General features: G+C 40.3%; 3 protein-coding genes across 3 annotated transcripts; 1 reads left to right on the top strand and 2 right to left on the bottom strand.

Moving 5' to 3' along the window:
• Positions 1-943: 943 nt before the first annotated feature.
• LOC133461203 (sclerostin domain-containing protein 1-like) lies at positions 944-4,552 on the bottom strand. The gene is made up of 2 exons (XM_061742018.1): positions 4,327-4,552; positions 944-1,418 (listed from the first exon to the last, which is right to left on the bottom strand). The coding sequence occupies exons 1-2, from the start codon at positions 4,523-4,525 to the stop codon at positions 991-993; spliced, it is 627 nt and encodes a 208-aa protein (XP_061598002.1). The 5' UTR covers positions 4,526-4,552; the 3' UTR covers positions 944-990.
• A 5,445-nt stretch (positions 4,553-9,997) lies between these two features.
• Positions 9,998-14,552, bottom strand: odad4 (outer dynein arm docking complex subunit 4). The gene is made up of 11 exons (XM_061741574.1): positions 14,427-14,552; positions 14,206-14,337; positions 12,749-12,911; positions 12,622-12,662; positions 11,643-11,793; positions 11,256-11,462; positions 10,972-11,179; positions 10,800-10,886; positions 10,460-10,656; positions 10,187-10,287; positions 9,998-10,112 (listed from the first exon to the last, which is right to left on the bottom strand). The coding sequence occupies exons 1-11, from the start codon at positions 14,550-14,552 to the stop codon at positions 10,077-10,079; spliced, it is 1,449 nt and encodes a 482-aa protein (XP_061597558.1). The 3' UTR covers positions 9,998-10,076.
• A 2,708-nt stretch (positions 14,553-17,260) lies between these two features.
• ssr2 (signal sequence receptor, beta) lies at positions 17,261-21,795 on the top strand. Its single transcript, XM_061742019.1, has 6 exons — positions 17,261-17,349; positions 19,256-19,413; positions 20,137-20,235; positions 20,972-21,080; positions 21,179-21,256; positions 21,367-21,795. The coding sequence occupies exons 1-6, from the start codon at positions 17,302-17,304 to the stop codon at positions 21,475-21,477; spliced, it is 603 nt and encodes a 200-aa protein (XP_061598003.1). The 5' UTR covers positions 17,261-17,301; the 3' UTR covers positions 21,478-21,795.
• Positions 21,796-25,700: the final 3,905 nt, after the last annotated feature.

Raw genomic sequence — 25,700 nt, 5'->3', positions numbered from 1 at the left:
AGCTCTGGTGTTCTGTGCCACATATTCAAACATTCACTGCAAACTTGTTTTAATTGTGGTCTTTACATGATTGAAGCAAAACAATAAAAACACCTACAACAACTTTTTGTGTCACAGTTAATCTTAATCAGGAGTCCAGAGCGAATGTGTGTGTGTCTGGAATGCTGAACGTCAAGTGGGAGAGAATCGCTCCGTATCCTCCACCTGTGTGTGTGTGTGTGTGTGTGTGTGTGTGTGTGTGTGTGTGTGTGTGTGTGTGTGTGTGTGTGTGTGTGTGTGTGTGTGTTAGGGCTGGGGATCGATTTCAAATGTCGAGATTCGATTCCGATTCTTAAGATTCAGAATCGATTATCACGCTTTGATTTAATTCCGATATTGATTTGGGTTAGTGTTAATAAAAAAAATGTCAGCTTTTGCATGAATTATGACTATGTAGTTATGCAACATATTAATTCTAGTATTATATTGAGATTCAACAGCAAGTATAGGCAGCTAATGATGCTGTAAGGACCAATCACCTGCCAGAATGCTGATAGAACTGCTTTCAGAAACATCGTGTGGGTCAGAATTATCAAACAGATCCAGGGCAGCAAACAGAACGTATAAAATCCCTTTTTATTTTTTCCCCATTTGTGAGAATTTGGTTTTTAGTATTTTATGCAAATGTAAGCCCAAGACAATATATAAAGCAGAGAGGTATTTTATGCCATTATAACTGAAAACTTTTAATGTTTTCATACCTTTTAAACGTATTTTAAGGCAAAAACATGGTAAAAGTTATGCTCGTGTCCAACAAAACATTCCTTTTTGGGCATAAACAAAAAAATACCAAAAGTTGTAATGTAATGATAAAAAAAAAATTCATCTTTAGTGTGTGTGTGTGTGTGTGTGTGTGTGTGTGTGTGTGTGTGTGTGTGTGTGTGTGTGTGTGTGTGTGTGTGAAGGTTCATCCATGAACAACTGTTTTTGTTGGGTCAGTGTGAGGAGGTGTTAGGTGTCTGACTGGGTCCCCGCTGACGCGTCCAGCAGCTCGGCCTTCTCCGGGTTCCTCCTGTGGGCGGCGCTCTGGGTGGTCCTGTCCTTGTGTCCAGAGTCGTTCTGCTGGCGGCTGTAGCGCTTGCACTTGCAGGAGATCACCACCGTTATCTTGTAGGTCCTGGAGCTGCCGTCAGGACACTGCAGTTGGATCCTCTGGGTCCTGGTCCGGTCGATAACGCAGCGCCATTCCTGGGCCTCTCGGCGGCTCCAGTACCTCCCATTGGAGCCGGTGCCGCCGATCCAGTTGGGCAGCAAGTGGGCCGGCAGACACTCACCAGCACACACCAGTTCCTTGATGGGGTTGACGCTGGTACACTGGCCATCGGAGATGTACTTGGTGGACCGGAGCTCTCGGCAGCCCACCTGGTTCTGGTCCGGACCTGAAACACAAACTCCTCGTTAAAGACAGTCTAGATGGGAGACAGAACATTCACCGGGGAGACAGTCGGCCCCAAGCATGATTTATTCATCAGGATCAATACACATTATACAAAAATACATGACAAAATGATGAATCCTGACTGCCACTGGGGGAGGGCCTTCTATTAGAGGGTGGTCGTCCTCTTCGGGTCATAGGAATGATTTATGGCACTTTTACACCAGTACCTACTCAGCCCGACTCCACTCACCACACCTCGTCTCAACTCGACTCGACTTGCCCTCGTTTCTTTTAATTACCCAGATGAGAAGTAGGATGTTGGAGTGAAGCTGCTGTGACGTATTTGATTGTGTGATCTAAACTAAGAAGACAATACTAAAGATGTAGAACCTGGAGGAGATGATAGATGTGCTGCTGAGTCTGTGGCTTGTGTTTGATATCAAGTTAAAAAATGAGAGTGAAAGAAGCTTCAAGCGGCAACGCTTTTGTTTTTTTGTTTGTCTATCTCTGTGCTGCGGAAAAGTCCAGAAAAGAGCAGCTATGAAGTGACAGAGCTCCTGGTAGATCTGGTCATTCCTTATTACCCGGCTAGATCCCTTTTTAATTCTTTTTTTTAAGAGAGGTTTATGAACATCTGCACCTCAGAGTTGGATCATGAAACAGACTTTTGCGCTGCCTTTGTCTGTCGAATAAAATGAACAAGAAGCCGCCGTCAGAGTCGCTCTTTCTCTGATGTCACATCCTGACTCAGACGTCTGACTCCAACCCCCGACCAATCGGTGGCCTGTAGTGTGATGACGTCAGATACAGCCGACTCAGCCACTTAGAACCTCAGCAGAATAGTTACAGAAAAGTATCTACTCGCAACGTTAGACCCCTAGTGGGAAAGAACCAAACCGAGGCGAGTCGAGTCGGGCTGAGTAGGTAAAAGCGCCATTAGACTCGTGTTCAAACTTACCCACAAGCATAGGAAATGACACCTCACGTGGCTGATCCAGCTGTTTTTGACCTTCAGACGCCACCAGCAGAGTAGCAGGGTTTAGGACATGATGTGAGATGTAAGAACTGGACAAATCCTCAATGATGTCATCAACAGGTTTCCAGACTTTTTCCATCTAACTGCACAGCGCCATGTTGGCAGGGACAGACTCCTCCCACCCCTTATTTAACCCAAAAGTGAGCAGAACCAGCAGGCCCGGAAGCTGGATAGAACACTTTAGCTCAATAACAGCACGTTTTTAGCTTGTTGTCCTCATTTCCTTCGTTGCTCCTGAAACAACGTTGGTAAACGAGTCATACTGGTGCTAAAAGGAGAACTGGGAGAGCACCGTTCGGGTATCAACGGGCTGACACTCAGCTAACCGACTACATGACAGCTGTGTCCCTGCCAAGATCTGGGTTAGTTAGGCAGCCTGAAAGGGTCTGGGCTGTTACGCTTGCTGAGTTTTGTGTTTTTTATCTGTCTTTAACAACCTCTCAACAACTAGTTGTTGGCTTATCAGACTCCACCGCATCTTCAGACCTGATAGATGCGTTCATCTTGTTTCATGCCTTGCTCTACGCAGACTTCTCACATATACAGAGCTTCCTGTGGACACCTAAGAACATGTGAGAGCATTGTTACCAACAACTGAAACGTTACTCAGATATGCACCATGTGAAATCAGATACACCCTTAAAGGCTCCTCGTAAAACTTTAGGAAAATTTGCGAACGGCGCTAACGCAGCTCAAACAGCAGGTGTATCCGCCCATTTAATCTGATTGGTTTAAGAGTAAGTCGTGTTTTATCCACTGCTCTGCGTCCCCTACGTGGGGTGCGCTCTTATGATTGGCTGGAACAAATGAAGACATCTGATTGGTTGCAGATCCTTCTGTGTTAAAAAAAACGTATTTGTTGATCGAGTCACGTCAGGGGAGTCTCAAAACTCACACACAAATCCAGCGCAGCTCACAGACAAAAAAACGTTTGTAAATCAGGTTATATTTGTGTGTGCATCAAAAATACATTTGTATATCTTGTCCTACGCACGTGTGAATTGTTCTGTGCATTTGCAAATCGGTCTGTGCATTTGTAAAACTTGTCCTGTGCATTTGTGAAATATGAGACTGTTCTAGCTCCATAAATTTGGGCTCCCTTTTTAGAGTATTATGAGAGTTTACAAACACCACTGAATGACAACTAGAATATTATTCTTAGAGTGAGGCGGTGGCTTCTCCTCATAATATCCTTCATTATTATTTTTGCAATTTAGTAGTACACCCTTTTTTCTTCCCCTTTTCTTTCCTTTTTCTTTCTTTTTTTTCTTAATTTTAAAATTTTATTTTTTAAACTGGGATATTGTGCTATATTGTATATGCTCCTTCTGTAATCCTGGGTTATACAAAAATCTCAATGGACAATCATTTTTATGTACATCTGGACTCAAAGGGACAATGGGGATTGTAGGGAGGGTTGGGGTGGGGAGTGGGTGGGGGAGGGATCTTGTATACTTGTAAGTATTTGAATATTACAGCCATACTACGCTTGTATTCTCTACAACCTGTAACACTGTAAACATATGTATATTGCTTAATGTAAAACCAATAAATATTTCTAATAGAAAGATATGCAACATGTGTGGGGTCCCAGACAAATTTGAGTTTTTAAAATCAGAAATGATCAGTGACCCCCCCCCATGTGTAGTTCCAGAATACAGATGTTTGTCAGATACATATCAGATTTCTTTTTAAATGAGTTAAATTTCTATCCATCACTATCTAATTTTCTTTTTTTGATAAATAACTGGATCAAACTCTCCATGAATCCTTCACAAGCTTCAGTTACCACACATATGAGTACTGCAGCATCCTCAGTTACTACACAGTAGTAGCCCTCTGTCCTAGTCTGAGAACCGTTGTGGGGACTCACCGTTGTCTGCAGCGTCAGTCCTCCGCCTCCCCCCGGTTCTGGCCGTGTTCAAGTCTTCCTCAGCCGGTTTCTCCTCAGGCTCCCGGTCCAGGTGGAGGAGATGCGCCTCGGTGGCGTTGTTGTGGACAGCCGAGCTGCCGGTGTGCACCAGCAGCAGGAGCAGCAGGAGCTGCAGCGCTCTGACGGGATGGAGCATCATCACACCTGAAGGCAGGATCTCACCTGAACCACAGCCGGAGTTGTGAAGGAGGACTGAGCTGCTGCAGGTCGGCTGGGTTTTTATATATCCTCCTCTGCAGGGAGGTGAACACGCCCACCTGCACCTGTATGACCTCACATGCTCCCACCTGGTTGGACAGGTACATTCTGTTATAAGCAATGAACTGCAGTTCATCTAGTTGGAAGTAGATGGAAATAGGTATAATTTGATCCTCTTTATTGACCTGGACAGTCTGTGGCAAGACTCAACAAACACCTCTCCTGTCAAGGACACTGCTAACTTTTTGCTTCGCAAATACAACATTCTGGGTTGCAATCCAGTGACGGGGGAGTTGAACAGATGTGAGCCACTAATTTTTGACAGGCAAAAATCAGAATGGAACTAAGCTGTTGTGTTAACTTCGAGTTGAAGCGGTCTGACCATCAAGCTCAAGTCACACTGAAACTGGCCAACTTTGAGCTAAAGATACATTAAAAATGTTGGACTACGGAGCAAAAGTTGATACTGAAAATGTATCGATTAATCAGATGTTGAGAGTAACAGACTAATATTCGTCTCCACGAGAGTTATACGCGTGGAAAAGAAATAAAAATAAAAATGTTCAGACATACATAATTTTCTTTAAACTCTAATAGAAGTGATGGATTCCCCCATTAACAGAAGTACAGAACTGGTCGCAGGCTAGCACCACTACTCTAAAACCATTACAGTCTTTGTATAAACGAACACTCAAAATCCTTGATAAGAAATCAGTACATTTTCATCATTGTCCAATACTAAAAAAATATAACTTGTTGAGTTGGGAAAATATGATTAAATATGTAGATGTTTGTCTTATGCACAAGATTATATACGGCCTGACTTCTCCTCCACTCAGACACTTTGTCAATATTAGAACAACTGCTGATCGGTTCACAAGAGGTGCAGCAAGAGGGGATTGTATTATTCCACTCAGAAAAAGTGCTTTCAGTCAGTCTGCATTCTCTGTTAAAGCTGGACTAGAATGGAACTCCATCTCTGCAACTATCAGAGAACTGGACACATACAGTTTATTTAGAGCTCATTTAAAGAAATGGTTGATTAATACTCAGCTCTGTCAGCACTAAAACTTAATTGCACCTTTCTGTACTTTTTCTGTATTCTTACATCTGTCCAGAGACTACAGATGAAAAATAGCCTCTTGGCTAACTCTGGCACATTTACAGCAATGTTTTATTGATGTGCATTGTCCCTGTCAAATAAACCAATAAATAAATAAATAAAAATCAATTAGGGAGGAGTAGTGAAGAAGCCCCTGTACCGTCTCCCCTCTGGCAGACGGTACAGGTGCACCAGAACCAGAACCAGGACAAATAGACTCAAAAACTGTTTCTTCCCCAAAGCCATCACCATCACACAGAAATCTTCTGGCCATTAAATACATTTTTTTTTTTACTTATCTTGCACTTATATGAGGACGAGCGCCTGCGATGAAGCACCTGTGATTTCATTGTTATGTTAGGATTTTATGAAATTGTTTAAAAGTTTGACGGGTTTTTCTATAAGATTCTACACTGGTGTTTTTTCTCTATTTGCTGGGTCAACTCCTGTTCAGGAGTTCAGCTATAGTTCAGCTTTTTTATCTATTTGCAGGGTCGACTCCTGCTTTATGACTAGGCTGTTAAATAGTTTCTTAAGGTGAAGAAAATTAAGAGAAACATATGTTTTAACACTGATGTGTCTCATCCGTTATCTGGGTTGACATCTTAAAGGGGACCTATTATGAAAAACAAGTTTTTTCTTGCTTTAACATATACTGTATAAAGTGGTCTCCCCTCAGCCTGCCAACTGAGCCGTCCAGTGTGATGTGGCTTCTACGAGCCGTTCAGATTCTGGTCCCGTCATTACGTACCGACGGGAGCGATTTACATCGGTTGGCCTCAGATGCGTGAAACTACGCCCACAACTAACTCCGCCGGCCGGAGCTTCCGCAGTGTATCGCGTCATTCAGGCAGCCAATCAGCACAGTGCCTCATTATCATAGCCCCGCCCACTCAGAATCCTGCATAGATAATGAGGTTAGAGAATGGGAAGATAAAGACATGGCTCAGAGGCTGAATTTCTAATTTATTTAGCAAAAACCATCAAAAGCTTGTTTTTAAGACATTCAAGGCCTGTTTAAAATAGGTATTAGATGCCATAATAGGTCCCCTTTGAGTAGGAAACAATGAACAGTGACATACAACTGAAGGTCTGATATGTTTGGCAGATGGGGTTCACGGTGAAGAAACACCTCCCTTTTTAGTATAAATACAACTGGATCGATGACCACGGTGTGCATGTCTCTCCTACCTGTGTGGTTTGAGAGAGGAGTACCTCCGGCTGGAAAACATTGTGCATGATATAATAAAAGCTTGTATTAACATTTGATTCTGTTCACTGGTTTTCTTATGGTGCACCGGACAAACGAACATGAGGATCTTTCAGTTATGAAATATGAAAGATGACTAATAAAGAATCTTGAATCTTGTTCAGTTTTTGTGTTCAGTGGCCTTACAGTAATACTCTTCCATAACCTCCCGTCTTGTTGCCTGTTGTAGCCAATTTAGAGTTATGCTGTGTGTGTATGTATGTGTGCATGTGGGTGGGGGTTGTCAGTGCGTCACCTGCGCACCGGTGGGCATGGGAGGTCATTGGTAATCAGAGGTTGGGTAAGGGAGACACAGGTGATCAGGTGCAGGGGTGTGTGTGGTTTATTCTATCACCAGTAGCTTAATGTGTTGTTTTTGATAATATGCAAGCTTGCTCTTAATCTTTCATCCAGCACCCGTTTTGTAGGTGTTGTTTTAAGGCTTTGCACATGTGAAATAAAGTGTTGAACGGAGATCCCTGCCGGACTACTATTTTGGAACCAGCACGAGTTGGAAATGTCTTCAAATTCAAATAAAAATGGCATTTTGTTTTTTGGTTGTTTATTTTATATATATATATATATATATATATATATATATATATATATATATATATATATATATATATATATATATATATATATATATATATATATATACATACATGTATATATATACATATACATATATCCGGTCTCCTCAGTAAGAGCAGCAAGAAGGTGAACTGTCTCCATCTGGTGGTGAAACATGATGGTGCTTTTACTAAAAACTCTAGGTTAAGTTTGGTGTTGAACCTGTTCTGCTAGCCTCGACACAGACTCGCATAAAATTGAATTAATTGTGATAAATTCAAGCAGTGAACTCATGCTCCAGAACAATTTCCTCCTATAGGCCTACAGATTATTCCCGTGTGCAGACACAGGAAGGGCACCGCAGCCAGAAGCTCAGCTTCACACCATTTGTGGTTAAACAAATATGTGGGTATGTTTTTGGAAGTGGATGAAAAAGACTTGGTGGACGAACAGATGGAAACTGGACTTTTGAGACAAAGATTTACATTTGAAGTTGACCCCTGTGCTTTTTGTAATGAATCTGAAGAATCACTTGATCATTCTATTGTGTCCTGTCTCACAAACTTTTTCATGTGAAATTAGAAAGTGGCTATCTTTAAAAATGAATGACATCCCATAATTAGAAATCGTTAATATTATTTTTTACATAGATACAATTGATGAATCAGTGTCTCTTGGTTAGAGTATCAGGGCCAGGCAGGAAAAAAATAAAAATAATATTTTAGAGGAGGACATTTTTTTTTCATTATGCACTTTGACAAAAAAGTCGAAATGTCGAGAAAAAAGTCGAAATGTCGAGATTAATGTTGAAGTACAATTTTGAGAAAAAAGTCAAAATGTTGAGAAAAAAGTTGAAATGTCGAGAAAAAAGTTGAAGTACAATTTCTGAAGTGCACAATAAAAAAAAATCTTCCCCTCTCAAATATTTTTTCTCCTGCATGGCCCCAATACTCGTCCGTAAAATGTTATACTTAGTTACAACAACAAGGGGAATAAAAATCGGGACTTTAGGATTTAAATTTACAAGAGAAAACGGAAAACATTTGACATCAGAAGCATAAAAACTGCAAATGAAAATTATATTCTTAAGAATGGTCAAATTATTCATTAAAAATTCTTTTTTTTTTTTTTTATTCTTACGAATTACACCAAATTGAATGTTTTGAAAAGACCAGAAATCTATGTCGATAGAGCTGGATAATTGTTGCATCTTCCTAAAGTAAGTCACTGTCCACACATGACACTCTGTTTGACGTGTTTACTGAACCAACTTGCAACGTATTATTGTTTAGCTTTTTATAGTATAAACGTATGATTTATTATTTTATTACACGTGTCTCAGAAAATAATGTATCAAGTATGTTACTTCCGTCATTATACGGTTGAAACAGCACAAAACAACACAGCTTCCATGTTAAAATATCAATTTCAGTGTCATTTAAAGGCACTTTTGCTTACTTTTAGGATGCACCGTCTATTGAAGTCTCTATTGCTGCTTTAATGAAATGATATCACTAAGGAAAAGCACAGGGGGACTCACAATTTGGGGAAGCCCTTTTTACTGAATTACTTGAAAATCAGGCGCTGAATCCAAGCTTGCAACATTTTCTAATGCATATCAAAAATACCTTGAAGTAAGCAACTCAAACTTGAAATTTCGTACAGATTGAATTATCTCGCACAGTAAAATGGAGTGGTTCAAGTTCATCTCAATTAAAAGCTGTTACTTCTGCAGATGTATTTATTTTTCCATCACTTAGCCACTGTGGTTTACTTTTTTAAGTTTTATGGAATAACTGTTCCTTCACCTCTACTTTCCTTATCAATGTGTTAATTAGTGATCAAATACGCCTTTTCATCTATCTAGGGGTTTTGAACTGTTCTGTAATCTATATTTAAATTAATAAAAGTGGAAAAAATGTTTCTTTACTTGATTTCTTTTTGAAATTACACTTCATATTTACTGTGTACCCTCTTAGTATGAAATCAACAGAGATGTTTTTACTGCTTTTATACTAACAGCAAAAGGTAAATGCTGTTATCTCATATGCAAAAGCTTAAGCTACTGTAAAACCAAACCTTCTATCACATGACTTCAATTCCTAAAGGTTAACTACACTGACATCAAGTACACTGGCCATTTGGACACAATGGAATCGAATATTTGCTTTCAGTCTAAGACTTCAACACTGAGTCATCCAGTCATTTACTGCCAAACACGTTGCTATGAAATATAACACCGTGGCCCAAACAGATAAGAATTGATGAAAATTGTAAACATAAACCTTGCAGAAAGCAATGATCTGTATGTAAATATATACCCACACATCATGACAGATGTGACAAGAGATGGCCCAAGAGGAAGTTCCCTCCATAAAGTAACACTTTAAATCCAGCTAAAAGAGACCACTGTTGACAAGATTCACAATTTATTACAATCTGTGTCATACAAGCCGTCTTTTTTTTTTTGTTTTTGCGAGGCATTTCCTCACAGTTTGGCCACCACAAACCCCATCTACAATCTGTTCTTATGGTCCCAAGCTGCTCTCTGAACCTCTGAGGGGATTTTCACTGTTTCACGTGTTGCTTTGCATCATCAAGAGCCTGAAAGAACAATTCAGAAAGTTAGAATGGACAAAAACATAGAAGATGAATGAAGATAATGACCAAAGTATAACCTTCTGGAGGGAATTCTGGGCGAAGTCATCTTCCTGAACTCTGGCAGCGTCCAAAGCTTTCTCAAAGTGGGCCACAGAAGATTCAAACTTTTCAAGCTTCACTGGAAAAAGAAAGTGTAGTGAATTAACAAAAAAATAAGAAAATCTGATAAATGTTATAATAACATGCCCTAAAAGGCAAAAAAAAAAGTTACGAAAAAAGGAACGAACCATACAAGTCTCTAGCTATGAAGGGATTTTTGTATATAAAGTAAAAACAAAAGGATGATTTACATTCGGAAACGGCCACCAAAACATTGGCATGCATCTTCCACTTCTCATCACCAGTTTGGTCAGCCGCGGCAGCTGAGCGAAGGCCGTATTCTCTGGCTTCTTCGTGGCGATTAAGGTTCACGTAAGAACAGCCGATGTGATGAAACAAACAGGTCTTCTCCAAATCCTCACAGACCAAGGGAATCATCTTCTCAAAGCTAAGATATAAATGAAGAGAGAGAAAAGAAAACATGTAACATGAATCGTTCATGCCTGAATGACAATTACTCTTTAAGATAGAACTTGTTTGAAATAAAGCAATATCATTTGATAAGCAAGTAATGGTTCACCATTTACTTACGATTCAATAGCCAGAGAAAACTGTTCAACTTCAGCGTATGTTCGGCCCATTTTATCTAGAGCTTTGGACATTTCTTCTGGACATTTGCTGTTTGAAAGAAAGATTACAGAACATTTGGCCTCTTGCTATAATATAATGTGCTTCCAAATGTGCAGTTTCTCAAAATTCCCACCACTGTTTAGCAAAGTCCAGGTCTTTCTGGTAATGCTTCAATGCCTGGTCCATGTCTGTGAGGTCGAACAGAGCATTTCCGATGCAACGGTGAAGGTTGGCCAGGAACTGCTTTTTATTAGGAACCTCTTTCTCTGACCACATCTGCACCGTCTTCAGGACTTCTTCAGCCTTCTTAAGACTACGCTTTGCATTCCCAGAAGCCAGCTCTAAGACAACAAGTAATCATTTTCCAACTCAAAAGAAAAGCAGAAGACGATATGTTCATCTAGATGTCCTTCTTACCTCCATCTATATCATTAAGGTTCTTGAGCATAAACTGGGCAGGTTCAAAAGGTGTGCTGAGTTTTTTGGCCGGGTGCTGATGCTTCCTTTTTGGGGGGGTGGGGGGTGTCTCCTGACCCAACGTTTTGCTATTGTTGATCAGATCGAGGCAGCTCTGAATAATGTCCTCCACTTTTTCTCCATGTTTTGTCGTACCGCTTACAAAGTCTGTAGATAATTACATAACACATATGCATATCGAAAACCTTAAGACAAAAACGCTGTTGTATTTCAAATAACCAGGTTGAACAACTAATTCTAAAGAGAAAACCTTTAGCTTGTGAGGACACACTAGTCATTCTCATGAGTAATGACGAAAGCACATCTGGGTAATGAATAACACAATACCTTTGTTTTTCATCAGATCTTTGAGAAAGCTCTCGTCATCCGATAACTCTCCATGACGCAGTTTCACAGCGTTCTCACTTCGAGGGGTCTTCAGATCCTTCTCCTTTAATGTTAAGTAATCGGGGACAGGTTGAACATTGCTTACAGAAACCTGTAGAATCAACAAACCTTTCTCAGAGAAGAAAACTTGAACATGCAAAACACGCAAAAAATTGAACTAAGCAACTTTTACAGCCAACAAACTGCACGATACAAAATGTGCTGAGCCAAATTGGTCTCAGGCAGGCCGACCCGTGAACCCCTTGCCGGGTCATGAGAGCCCAAGTTTCCCTGATGTGCAGGAGAAATGAAGGCTGACTTGAGTTTTGATCTCACAGAAAGAGCTTACACAAATTCATCTCAGGGTCCATTCTAACACCTCCAACTTCACTGGAGGCCCCAAGAACACACGTGTCAACATCAGACCTGATCACATACCAATGGAAGTAGGTGACCCGGTCTGTAACACCTGGTCGAACAAATGCATTTTCCTTTACGTCAGGATTATTAACTTAGGGAATAAGTGGCAGTGGCAGGAACAAGGCATATATATCAAGCCTCAGTGGTATGTTTATATGATTCATGGTCCGTTTTCTGCTGGGAAGCCTTGGTTCATGCCCTGATTTTTGTTCTTCTATATGTAAAATCTACCTAAGCAGATCCAGCTCAGCCTTTCATGGACCTGGTTAAACCTAAAAGATAACCTAAAAAATAAAATTTCGCTTAGGGCCCCAATTTGGTCAGGGGCGGCCCTGCTCCTATGGGACATGCAGGAGCACCAGTTAGCCTAACATGCATGATTTTGGACACTGGGAGGAAACCAGAGTACCAAGAGAAAGGCATGCAAGCAACTCATGTTGAGGGATTCAGCTCCATCAGATGTATGACTGTGCTTTTGGCACAAAAACACTGACTAAAGAGAAATACACCAAAGACATACCTCCCAATCTGTTTTGCTGATTAATAAACGTTCTTTGATCCCTGTGTTATGGCAGAAAAAAAAAAGACAAGAAGTTCAAATTTTTGTTAAAAGTTCTTGTCAGATTCCCACATTACACATCACTTACTGTCAGGAGTGTCAGCAGCCCTTTGTGTAGATTCATCTGCTTTCTGGATACCCAACTTGAACTCTCTCATTTGTGGACGGATCTTTTGTCCTCTGTGGTAAAACACGAGCGCAAATGGAAAGTTTCCCATGTAGTATAAAGCCTCTGCCTTCTGGTACAATGCCTGAAAAAATCACAATGAAACAAAGGTTAATTGACTTCTCTTTGCAAACATCTCTTGTTAAGGCCCATAAGAACTTCCATAAAGTCGATAAAGCTAGTAATTATGGGCATGCCAAGTAGTGGCATGACCATATCGCGATTGTCCAAAATAGCCCAAAGGGCAATGTTGCTAGCATTTTGCTAGAAAGCTAAAGTCTCAAAAATCCCACCGCCCAGCAGCAGGTGTGCAGCATGACCCCGCTCTGATATGGAAGAAAAAAATCCCCCAAAAATAAAACATGCCCAGAAAAACGAGGAAAAACATGAAAATGAAGGCGATATATTAGTATCCAGAAAAGGTTTTCCCTTTTCTTATTCTTATTATTCTACATGCTTTTTTTTCATTCATTAAAAGAAAAATAAAACAGTTCAATATAATTACAACAAATCTCTTTCCTTGAATGAAAGGGAACAGAAAGAAGACTGAGTTTATTTTATCTGTCCCTTTTTCCTAAGAAATCAAATTTCAATTAATGGAATAATAAAAGAAATAAAAAAAATGTCAAATTACGCAATTAAAAAAAACACTTTCCAATAAACGTAATTAAAAAAAACAAAAAAACAAACAAAAAACAAAGCCAAAAATACAACAAAGTTATACAAAACAGCTGTCGTCAAACACAGATAGTCGTATTCTTTTTCTGAGTCAAAGAAAAAAATATGACAATGGTGCTAAAAAGACAAGAGAAAACAAGAAAACCCACCTAATTTAACAATTATCATGATATTTTTTCATCAAATTGGCTTTTATTATTCTTTTAAATGTAATGTTTGATTTGCATTCTTTGGCTTCTGTATCCAGATTGTTCCATAAACTGATACCTTTTATTTTGTCCTGAATTTTGATCTCTGTTTCTTTTAAGTTATACTTTTTCCATTTTTTTCTGTATATTGATTGGAAAAAATGTTCTAATGAGCTTTCCACATCATTTGCAGAATTATGTGGTCCACTAATTCAAGAAATGTCAACAGTTTTAACTGAAGGAATAATGGATTTGAAGGATGACTATATTGTTTTCTACTAATTATTCTCATGGCTTTTTTTTTGTAAAATGAGAATAGACTGAGTATATTTTTTGCAAACATTTCCCTATAATTCAATGCAATAGGTCAGATATGATGCGTTAGATGCGTCTCTCCATCTCGCCTCGCTGTGGACTTCAGCATATTCAAATTTCATGAAGCTGTGATTTACATACATTTTAAGTCAAAATACCTGCCAAAAGCCCCGTCCCCAAAGGTTTAACAACATTTACCTCATAACAGGACTGGTCTCCTTCCAGTAAAGTCTCAGCTTCCTGCAACGCGTTCTGAAATTGCCCGATTTTCATGTAACATTTGCCTCGACGAATGATGCACTTCTTGTCATCTGGTTGTAAAGTCAACGCCTCAGAAAAGATTAAAAATATATATATATATGTAATTTAAAAAAGTTATCGTTGAATACAACAGTAACTGTGCCAAATTAGGCACTTACCTTTGTGAAACACTCCGAAGCTTTTTGGTACTGTCCTTTAGTGAAAAACCAATCTCCTTTGCTCAACAATGTTGAGAATGGGACTTCTAACGTGGGATCTTCGACGTTTTCTTTCGCCTCTGACATTTTCTAATGCTTTAAACGTGTATTTCAAATAGACTTAATAAACAATTCAAAGCTTAAAGCGCCTCCCTTACCTGGTATCCTAGCAACCACAAACAAGAGAGAAAAGCGCCCCCTTCAGTACAGATTGCGCAGTGCAACACATTACAGTTACTCTAAATAAGTGCCTTGTTAAAAAACAAACAAACCGGGTGACAGACCCTATAATCTAAATCTAAATTGTTTTTTTTTTCTTTTTTCTTTTAATGAGAAATGCTTGTTTGACTATTCTCAAACAGAAGAGTATCATCATCTTACATAGATTTTTCATAAGAAAGCAAACATACAATAAATATATAGAATAGAATAGAATAGAATAGTAGACTTTATTAATCTCCCAGAGGAGAAATTCAGTCGTGCAGCAGCCAAACACACAAAAAAAAGTAGTAAACACAAAATAAACGGATAATATTTACAAGATATTTACAAATATTTCCAAAAATACGTGAGGTATTAGTGGTTATTGCACTTTTAAAGAGACTTATTGCACAAGGGTGGCTAAAGTTTCTTATTGTACAGTCTGATGGCTGTGGGGATGAAGGACCTGATATGTTTAAAAAAAACCAAAAAACCAAAACCAAAAAACATGGAAACAAAAAAAAAAAACAAAAAAAAAAACATCACAAATTAACACTTTACTTTCCAGTAAAATGTACAATCTAGGCATCATGGGAGTGCTGTCTGTCTATGGCGATAGATCAGTCTGAGTCTGTATGTTGTACTATTATACTAATTTATTGAAACACATGGCGAGTCAAACATTTACCAAAGCAGTTGCCAAACACTCGCAAACAAGGTAGCTGAAGCCGTTGTGCAGAACTGCGGCAGTAAATCCCTACTAAAGAGTGGAGCTCCACTCTTTAGAAGAGATTTCATATGGATCTAAACCGTTAATAATAATCATTATTTTCTCCAGTCCCCTTGTTTAAGGTATCCCGGTAAATTCCCGTTCCTTTCCGGCATTTTAACATCTTTTTTATTGCGTTCCGTCTGTTCACTTGGTGCTACTACACTGCTGTTTGTTTACACTCACAAGGCTGCCAAAAGGGCCGCCGCGTCCCAGAATGCACCTTGGTGACCAAGCCGTATTGGGTAGTGAAAGAGCAACTCCAAAATAAATGAAAAACATCTTCAGGGGATCCTTCACAGAAACAATAGGCAGTGTCTATGTCTTTTTTGAAACGTTGAAGAAAAACTTTACATGGGTAGACTCTGTGAATTATTTTAAAAGATACTTCTTTCATTTTATTTGTATACTTCTTCTTCTTGAATGGCGTTTATTGGCGGTTGGCAAACCAACTTGAAGGTGCATTACCGCCACCTACTGGACTGGAGTGTGGAACAGTAAATTAGCAGACAAAATAAGCATAAATAAAAAAAATAAAAATAAAATAAATAAATAAAAAAAATAAAACTAAAAACTAAATAAGGAAATCAAATCCTCTCCAATAGCCCTGTATCTTTCAAATATGCCATCAAATGCTTGAGCATAACTCCTGACTCTGCTCCTAGCAAGTTCCCCACATTTAATGCCATCCTGGCTTCCTCTGCTGCTGCTGCTAATGTCCTTCTTTCCACCTCATATCCTCCACAATCCAACAACACGTGCTGAACAGATTCAGCCTGCCCACATTGGTCACATCTGCCATCAGAGTGTGTTTTCCTATTTTATGCAGTGTATTGTTCGGTCCTGTGTGGCCTATCCCGAGTCATGTAATGACTGCTTCTTCCCTCCGGTTCCTGCCCCTCTTTCTTCCCAACCCAACTGTATATTGTAAAGGTGTCTTCTTGTGTCTTGATATTTGTATACTTCAGCAGTGGATATCTATTTCTTTGGTTCTGGGTAGGCTTGCCACCCGTCCCTTGAAATACGGAATTGTTACGTAATTGGGAATTAAAAGTTGCGTTCCGTATTGAACCAATACGGACACATATTATGCTCTTATTTATTGATGTCATAATATACAGGTGAAGGTCGGAAAATTTGAATATACTTATATTTGAATAAAACTTAATTCGTAGTAAATTCAACTAAAGGTGAAACAAATATATTATTTCCCACTACATTCAAAGTGAGATATTTCAAGCCTTTATTTGTTATAATTTTGGTGATTATGGCTTATGAAAACCCTAAATAAAAAATCTCTATATTATGAAATCAATAAACCATTCAATCATCAAAATTGTAACAAATAAAAGGTTTAACACATCTTGCTTTGCATGTAATGAGACTATGTAATGTATTAAGTATGTAATTACCCTTTTAAATTGAATTATTGAAATAAATTAACTTTTACACCATATTCTAATTTTCCGACCTTCACCTGTATATTCTACATCTGGGCTGATGTGGACATACATAGCATAGGAGGCTATTTCAGTTGCTAGCATGGTTGTCTGTCTGTACAGTCATGCAATTTCAATGTTATTAAGGCACTTTAAACTTTAAATCAAAGCATTTTGTTTTTTTATATAAGATAAATAAATTTCTATGAAGTTTAGAAGTTTTGGGGATGTCCCTTTTTTTGGCACCTGCACTGCTGTAACGGGGCGTCCCTTATTTCTATTTCTGAAAGGTGGCAACCCTAGTTCTGGGCGTCCCCGCTGCCAGCAGGAAGCAGAACTTCGCCCTCCCGGCCGGTCGGGGGCGCTCGAGGCTCCTCCCCCTTTGTTCTGTACACGTCATGCCAAAAGCCGTCTTAAGCCTCTGCGCATGCGCCAGCCGTCCTCTTCGACTCTGCAGCTGGAAGAAACCAACTCGGTAATTTTGTCTTTATCCCGTTTTTAGTTTTATAATCTCCTGTTTGGTGTCCGTTAGATTCAGACGAGCGTTTGTGGGGAGATGCCGCCCCGGGTCGTGTCGAGGTGCTGACGGAGACGCGGTTCTGGTGTCGGTAGACGTGTCACCACCGCCGGGGTTCTGACCATTGCTGCTGCTTTACCAAAAAATGCTACCTAACGGTTTTCTACCTTTTTGTAGAGCTACAATTTTACGTTTTTACTCCCTAACCCACTTTCTTTCCCCCCCAAGTGGTGCTTGTCTCTTGCCAGACCGTCATTGTAAATAAGAATGTTCTTAATGATCTGCCTGGTTAATTAAAGGCCAATGACTGAATGAATATCAAATAGAATTTTTTTTTTCTCTCTATCGTATAATGTTCACAAAGTGAAATGTGATTCAGGTCATGGGTCGTGTATTTTAAAGGATCAAATACTGAACATCCCATATTATCAATTTAGCGTGGCAATCAAACTTGAAAACTTGAAAATCGACTGTGCGCATGCGCAGAACCACAAAGTAGCATTTCTCGGCAGGGACCAGAAATTGGCAGAACACCCGGTCCAGACACGAACCCTGACTCAGAACCGTTTTGTCTCAGGTTCATCTGTCCAAGATTGACGTTTTCTTGTAAACAGAGACACATAACGCCCTCTGTCTTTTAATTTGCGTTTTCTATAAAACACTGATAGCTGACCAAGTTATAGACATGGTTCCTACGGGGGCTGGGAATCCTGGAGAGTGCTTGAATTTCAATGTTTTGTTTTCAACGCCTGAAAAGTGCTTGAATTTTAGTTTAAGTGCTTGAAATTATAACTCTGTCTTTCACAAAATTGGGATCAGACTGTATAGTTTAGTTATTACAAGGAGAAAATCAGTAAGATGAACCATAACTAGATGTTTACAGCACGATACAATGTAAATAATTCAGGGTTCCTACGGGTGCTTGAAATCCTTGAAAGTGGTTGAATTTCAATGTTTTCAAGGCCTGAAAAGTGCTTGAATCTTAGTTTTAAGTTCTTGAAAGTGCAACCCTGGTCCTCGAGACCCCCTGTCCTGCATGTTTTAGATGTTTTCCTGCTTCAGCACACTCTGATACAAGTACATGTGTCATCAACAGAGATGTGCAGACCTTGATGACAAGCCAATGAGGACTGTCAATTAGAATCAGGTGAAAAATCTGAAACGGTGGTCCTCAACTATTTTCAGTGATGTCTCCCCTGTGAAATATTTTTTCAGCCAAGTACCCCCTAACCAGCGCAAAGCACTTTTGGTTGTAAAAAAAAATATATAATATATAATATTGCTGCTATGCTTCAACCACGACTCCATCGTTGGTCCAAGTGATTGACAGGTGAAGCCAGGTGGCATTTGACAGGTTAGGTGGAACCATCCTGGTGTGGGGGATTCTCTGGGGTTTTAGGATAATAAGTTGAATAGCCTACTCCTGAAGATAAAATTCCATTTTATGAATTTACTTATATTTTCCTCCATTATTTATGAAATTATTATTTTTAAAGGATTTTTGCATGGATGCTACTTATTAAATATATGTATTTTAAAATCTCACGTACCCCCATTTGAGAACCACTGATCTAAAACATGCAGGACAGTAGATCTCGAGGACCAGGGTTGAAGACTGCTTTAGATGATTCTGACTCCATCACCAGTCCGTCCTGGAACCATCAGAACCTGTAGGTACCGAGGGCCGCCAGGTGGTGGCGCTCACGTTGGCAGAGGAAGTTTAGGAACGTTGTAATCTAGTTATGGTTGCTGGAGTGTAGCCTGGAGTTGGTGTTTGTGACCACACGTGTGTGTGCGTGTGTGTGTTCAGCTGTCGTCCACGTGTCCTAACGCTGCTGGTTCTCCTGGACGCTCCTCTCTCCAGACGATGACTCTGCGTGTGTGTGTGCTGCTGGCCCTGCTGGCCCTGGTCGGGGGGGAGGACGGAGCACGCCTGCTGGCCTCCAAGTCCCTGCTGAACCGCTACGCCGTGGAGGGCCGGGACCTGACCCTGCAGTACAGCATCTACAACGTGGGCTCCAGGTACGTCACATGATGAGCTGGGCTCCCGTTACCTTCCAGTCAGTGAAACTGGGTTTATGGAGGAAAAAACTCTTAACAATCCAACATAACATAGCTGTCACGTAGTATAGGTGCGAAAATATGTCATCCAATGGGCAGCTGAGATCTGGAGGGAACTGTGACATCACAGGGCCGGATGATGTCAGTTAATACAAGCATCCAGCCTCCTGTCTTTAGCTCTTCAAATACTGCATTTAGTTGTCAAGAAGTGCACAAGGTTGTACGACAGAGGTGTAACACACACTTATTATAAGACGGCCGGAGCCTATTGGCCGACTCTGCCCCTAAAACTGTCTGTGATGAACAAAGCTGTAAAGAGATGGATGAACAAGGAGCTGTTGTGCTGGATCCCTTCTTAGCAAAACATGTCTGACGTTTGGGATCCCAGGAAGCTAGAAACTCCCAGAACAAGGTCAAAACGCGTCTTCTTTAAGTAAAAGACAGTATTTACATTATTTTACTAAATTTACCTGCAGAGTCTGACACTTTTAAGCTTCAGGCAGTCTTTGTTAGCCACCGCTGACGATGACCTCGTATTTATGACAACGGTCAGCAGCTGCTGTGCTGAGGTCGTAGAGAGTCTGCAGCGTACGCAGATGCCTCACTGATGGACGATGTGGGGTTGAACCAGGACACGGACTGACGGCAGCTTCACCTGGTGATGCTGGTCTCTTGTCTCCACAGCGCTGCTCTGGAGGTGGAGCTGACAGATGATTCCTTTCCTCCTGAGGACTTCGGAATCGTGTCTGGAATGCTGAACGTTAAGTGGGAGAGAATCGCTCCGTATCCTCCACCTGTGTGTGTGTGTGTGTGTTGGGGGCTGGGGATCGATTTCAAATGTCGAGATTCCGATTCGCTTTGATTTAATTCCGATATTGATTTGGGTTAGTGTTAATAAAACATTTTTCAGCTGTTGCATGAATTATGACTGTGTACTTATGCAACATTAATACTAGTATTATATTGAGATTCAACAGCAAGTATTGGCAGCTAATGATGCTGTAAGGACCAATCAGCTCCCAGAATGCTGATATAACTGCTTTCAGAAACATTGTGTGGGTCAGAATTATCAAACAGATCCAGGGCAGCAAACAGAGACGTATGAAATCACTTATTTTTTTCCCATTTATGAGAATTTGGTTTTTAGTATTTTATGCAAATGTAACCCCAACACAGTATATAAAGCAGAGAAATATTTTATGCAATTATAACTGAAAACTTTAATGTTTTCATACCTTTAAACATATTTAAAGGCAAAAACATGCTCGTGTCCAAAAAAAACATTCCTTTTTTGGGCATAAACAAAAAAATACCAAAGGTTGTAATGATGTCTTTAGACATATGAATTGATTTTTAAGAAGTAATATGAGAATTGATTTAGAATCTGAAAATCAATCTTTTCAACACAGGCCTAGTGTGTGTTCATGTGTTCATGCTGATGGCCTGCAGAGCCAATGAGGCAGCAGCCTGCTGTGATGTCGTCTGTCCTCCGTGTTGTCAGCCTTAGCGCGGTGCTCAGAGCCAGTAACGTGTCTCACACGGTGGTGCTGCGTCCCCTGAAGGCCGGATACTTCAACTTCACCTCGGCCTCCGTCAGCTACCTGGCCCAGGAAGGGGGGCCTGTGGTGGTGAGAGCTGCATGTGTTCTTGACGTCTGTTTGGAAGTTCTCCCTGAGCGTGTGGCGTGGTTAAGTCCTAAACACGTCTGTCTCCTTTTCTTTCCTAGGTGGGGTTCACCAGCGCCCCCGGGCAGGGTGGCATCCTGGCTCAGAGGGAGTTTGACCGACGATTCTCCCCCCACTACGTAAGTCTTCATCTTATGGAGACTTTTCTCTGTTCTCAAAATCGATGTCGTGTTAAGGGGGAGGGGCTTTCCTGTTGGGTCTGCTGACATCACTTCCTGTCTTCCTCCAGCTGGACTGGGCAGCTTTCGGCGTGATGACCCTCCCCTCCATCGGCATCCCACTGCTGCTCTGGTTTTCCAGCAAGAGGAAGTACGACTCTCCAAAGTCCAAGAAGAACTGAGGAGACACTAGGGGGTTGGAGGTTTTCGGGGTGGGGGGTCAGGAAGGTTGGAGGATTGGGAGGGGGGGTCTCTGTAGAGCTTATTGACCCATATTGGGATAGAACGAGGGTGGGGGGGGTGAATGAGGAGCAGCATGTGAGCTTTTCCGCTGCTGTACATTCCTTGGTCTGTGATTACCTCAGAGCAGTTACCATGGTAAAAAGAGTCTGGAATGATGGGAACTCAGCCAGTTGTTGATCTTCGGTTTACATCAATAAACTTTGGTTTTCTTAATAACTGTCTCTTGATACTTTGATACTTTTTAATAAAACTTAAAATTAGATGATTGAATCTGCTCAGTTCTGTTGAGTCTGCAGCTCTTGCCCCTTTAAACCCCGACACTTCAGTGTTTACTATGTATTTGAGTTTAAAAAACACCCACAACAGATTAAATACCTTTTTGTATCATTATGAAAACAGCAGGTCATTAAATGTTTGGTTTTTAATTTGTATTTGTTTATTGATTATGTGAACGGTAGAGTCTTCTCAACTTCATGTATCAAACACAATATGTCTCAAAGTGCCAAAACAACCTGCAGTTCCTCTACTGACCACCAGGGTCCGGATCCAGCAGTGATTTCATCTCCACTGACCTCCATGTTAAAATGTCCAAATAAACAATAACAGTCTGGTAGATAAACAGTTTTGGTCTCGTAAGATTTCACATCCATGACATCTGTACTGAGACTGCTTTTGTGTTTTGTAAGACATCAGTTATATTAAACAATAAATCAGGACATGAACTTCTGCTCAGCAGCCAGACCAGTAAATGACTAGCTGTCACCACTTTAGCTACTTTGATGTACTGACTTCTGGGTTGTGAATAAAGACTTACTCAATGCGTTTAGATGGGAAATTTAATTCCTCTTTAATTCAGAATTAAAATTAAATCTGATTTAAGATGAGTAAAGATGACCATGTAAACGCCTAATTCCGAATGAAAATGGCCATTTCGAATTAAACTTAATTCAGAAGTAAGTGGCTGGTTTGTCAAAAAAGAAGAAAAATCCAAGGCACTCTTCTCCTCAGGGTGTAACACTCAACACATTGATTCTCCTTAAATGGGATGATTAAAATCACCTGGGTAGGTGGGAGGACAAATGTAAACAAGAGAAATAACAGATAATGACCAATAAATGGCTCCATCAATTAAATACTGGAAATAGGAGAAGAAAGAACACTATCTGTAATGAAAAAAAAGTTACAAAAGACTGAAATCAATGTCAGTCAATGTCGGTCTCCTGTACCATTCCTGCTGCACTAAGCAGCCACTTCAAATCCTGTGGGACCTCCAGATCCAGACCAATGAACTGGTGATGACTAACCAACCGGACACGGTGGTGGTCGATTAACTCCGGAAGAGAGCAGTATTCCCCAGCGACAGCAACATCAAGAAGAAGGAACACAGTTATGCAAATAGTGGCTGGAGCCCTTGGAGCTAGATAGACGGATGGATGGATGGACGGACGGACGATAAATAGATAGACAGATACATTGACAGATAGATAGGTGTGTATGTGTACCATATAAATTGTTTTTTTTTTTCACAAATTTGCTATTTGAGAGCTATGAAGTCAGTTTTTCTAGGTTTTCTTTTTTTGTGAGTTTATTATTTATCTGGTCTTGTCTTTCCCCTGCTCCCTGCTGGTCCGTACTGCATGGAGGTCCGTACCTCCATGTTTCAGGTCTGGTTTTTGATTCTTGTTTAAACTCTTGTTGTTTTTGGTATCCTGCTCAGCAGCACTTTGGTTTTGTTCAAGTTAAATAAATCAGGTTTTTTCTCTTCTGCCTCCTGCTCTCTACATCTGGGTCCGACCAACTGCCTTTTCACAACAATTGTATTTTTTTTTTTGTTTTCCTTTTCTTCCATAGACTTATCTACACACTACTTACTGTGTAGTGATGCAGGGGTCTGCTGGAGTCTTCTGGGGTCTGCAAGGGTCTCCCCCAGTCTGCTGGAGTCTAGTGGGGTCTGCAGGAGTCTGATAATCTTCAGTCTACTGGGGTGTGCAAACTCAGAACAGAAATATTCTCACACTGGTTCAGCAACTCTGAAGACAGACTATAATTAGCTAATTTGATTTCAGTTCCTCCAGACTGCTCTCTTCTTAAAGGGGACCTATTATGGCATCTAATACCTATTTTAAATGGGCCTTGAATGTCTTAAAAACAAGCTTTTGATTTTGTGAAATAAATTAGAAATTCCCTGCCTCCCTGTAATCCCTGCCTCTCGCCTGAAAATAGCTGGGATAGGCTCCAGCAGACCCCCCGTGACCCTGGGGACGGATAAAGCGGGTATAGATAATGGATGGATGGAAATTAGAAATTCAGCCTCTGAGCCATGTCTTTAACTTCCCATTCTCTAACCTCATCATCTATGTGGGATTCTGAGTGGGCGGGGCTATGATAATGAGGAACTGTGCTGATTGGCTGCCTGAATGATGCAATACACCACTACGAAAAAATGGCGGAAGCTCCGGCCGGTGGAGTTAGTTGTGGGCGTGGTTTCACGCATCAGAGGCCAACATATGTAAATCGCTCCGGTCGTTACGTAAAGACGCAGAATCTGAACGGCTTGTAGAAGTCACATCACACTGGACGGCTCATCTGGGCGGCTGTACAGACACTACAGAATTTGGTTGCTTTCCTCCTTCTCTGAGTTGGCAGCTGAGGGGAGACCACTTTATGTATGTTAAAGCAAAAAAAAAACGTGTTTTTCATAATAGGTCCCCTTTAACGAAGAGTAAATATCTGAACTTATCTTAACAGCCCAGTCATAAACCCTGCAAATAGAGAAAACAGTCGAGCCATAAAACGGGCTGACTCTGCGACTAGAGAAAACAGCTGAACTATTGCTGAACTCCTGAATAGGAGATAACTTTGCAAATAGAGAAAAACCACCAGTGTAGAATCTTGTAGAAAAACCCTCCAAACTGTTAAACAATTTCATGAAACTCTAACACCTGCCTGGCCCTAATACTATTGGTGCGTCCGAAATGCCATACTAAACAGTATATACTAAAAAGTATACTTAAGTTCGGCACACTTTTGAGTAAATATCAGTAGTATGCATTAATTTGGACGTAGTATTCAGAGCCACGCATCACTTCCTGCCGCTATTTCCCGTTTATCCTGGCCGAAACAAGATGACATTATATAATATTATTATATACAAATATTATATTAATATTATTTAATAATATTATTATACTTAATATTATACTTATGACATATACGTATCACTTAGCAACCAAACACCGCTGCATTGCATTGTGGGAAGTTTCTGCTTAGCTAGTGTCCATCAATCCACACTAATACATTTCTCCGGAATGAGTATGGATAGCGCATATTATTGAGTACGTACTAATGTTTCAGACGCACTAAAAAATCTCACATACTGTTTTTGCAAACTCATTATGATGGCTAAGCTGTCATCCATGATGGAGAAGAACTCTCACCCCATGAAGGACACCTTCAGAGCGCTGGAGAGCTCCTTCAGCGACAGGCTCCTTCACCCTAAATGTGTGAAGGAGCGCTACAGAAGGTCCTTCCTCCCTGCAGCTGTGAGACTACACAACCAGCACTGCTCACAGTAGACCACATACAACCTGACAATAAATGTATATACTGTACATACTGGAAAATACATACTGGAAAATAATGTGCAATATCATTCACTACAATGTGCAATTATGTAAATATCCATCTGTTATCTTATTTGTATACCAGTATTTATTATTATTATTATTATTGTATATATCAGTACTGTTTATAGTGTTTCATACTCTGTTATTATTATTATTGTATTATTATTATTTCTATTTCTATTGATGCCTCTTGTTTTGCACTATCCCCTTTGCTGCTGTACACTGCGAATTTCCCCGCTGTGGGACTATTAAAGGAATATCTTATCTTATCTTATCTTATCTACAGCCATAAAAGAGAGCAAGTCCCTAATCTCCTTCAAGTCTGCCCTAAAAAGCCACCTACAGGAGGCTGCTACTCATAACTGGGAATAATCAAAGCCTCTACTGCACATCCCGCTGTTCCTTCTGATTATTGCTTATTGTTTTTTTTTTTTTTTTTTTTTTTCTGCTTTTGTTTTGTATTACCTAGCTATTCTATTTGTCTCATCACCTTTTTAGTCTCTCTCGGGGCAAAATAACAGTAAATTCCCCCCTTT

This window comes from Cololabis saira, chromosome 15 (genome assembly GCF_033807715.1).
Source record: "Cololabis saira isolate AMF1-May2022 chromosome 15, fColSai1.1, whole genome shotgun sequence".
NCBI classification, from domain to species: Eukaryota; Metazoa; Chordata; class Actinopteri; order Beloniformes; family Belonidae; genus Cololabis; species Cololabis saira.
The sequence above is the reverse complement of the archived record's forward strand: the minus strand, read 5'-3'. Positions and strand labels throughout refer to the sequence as shown.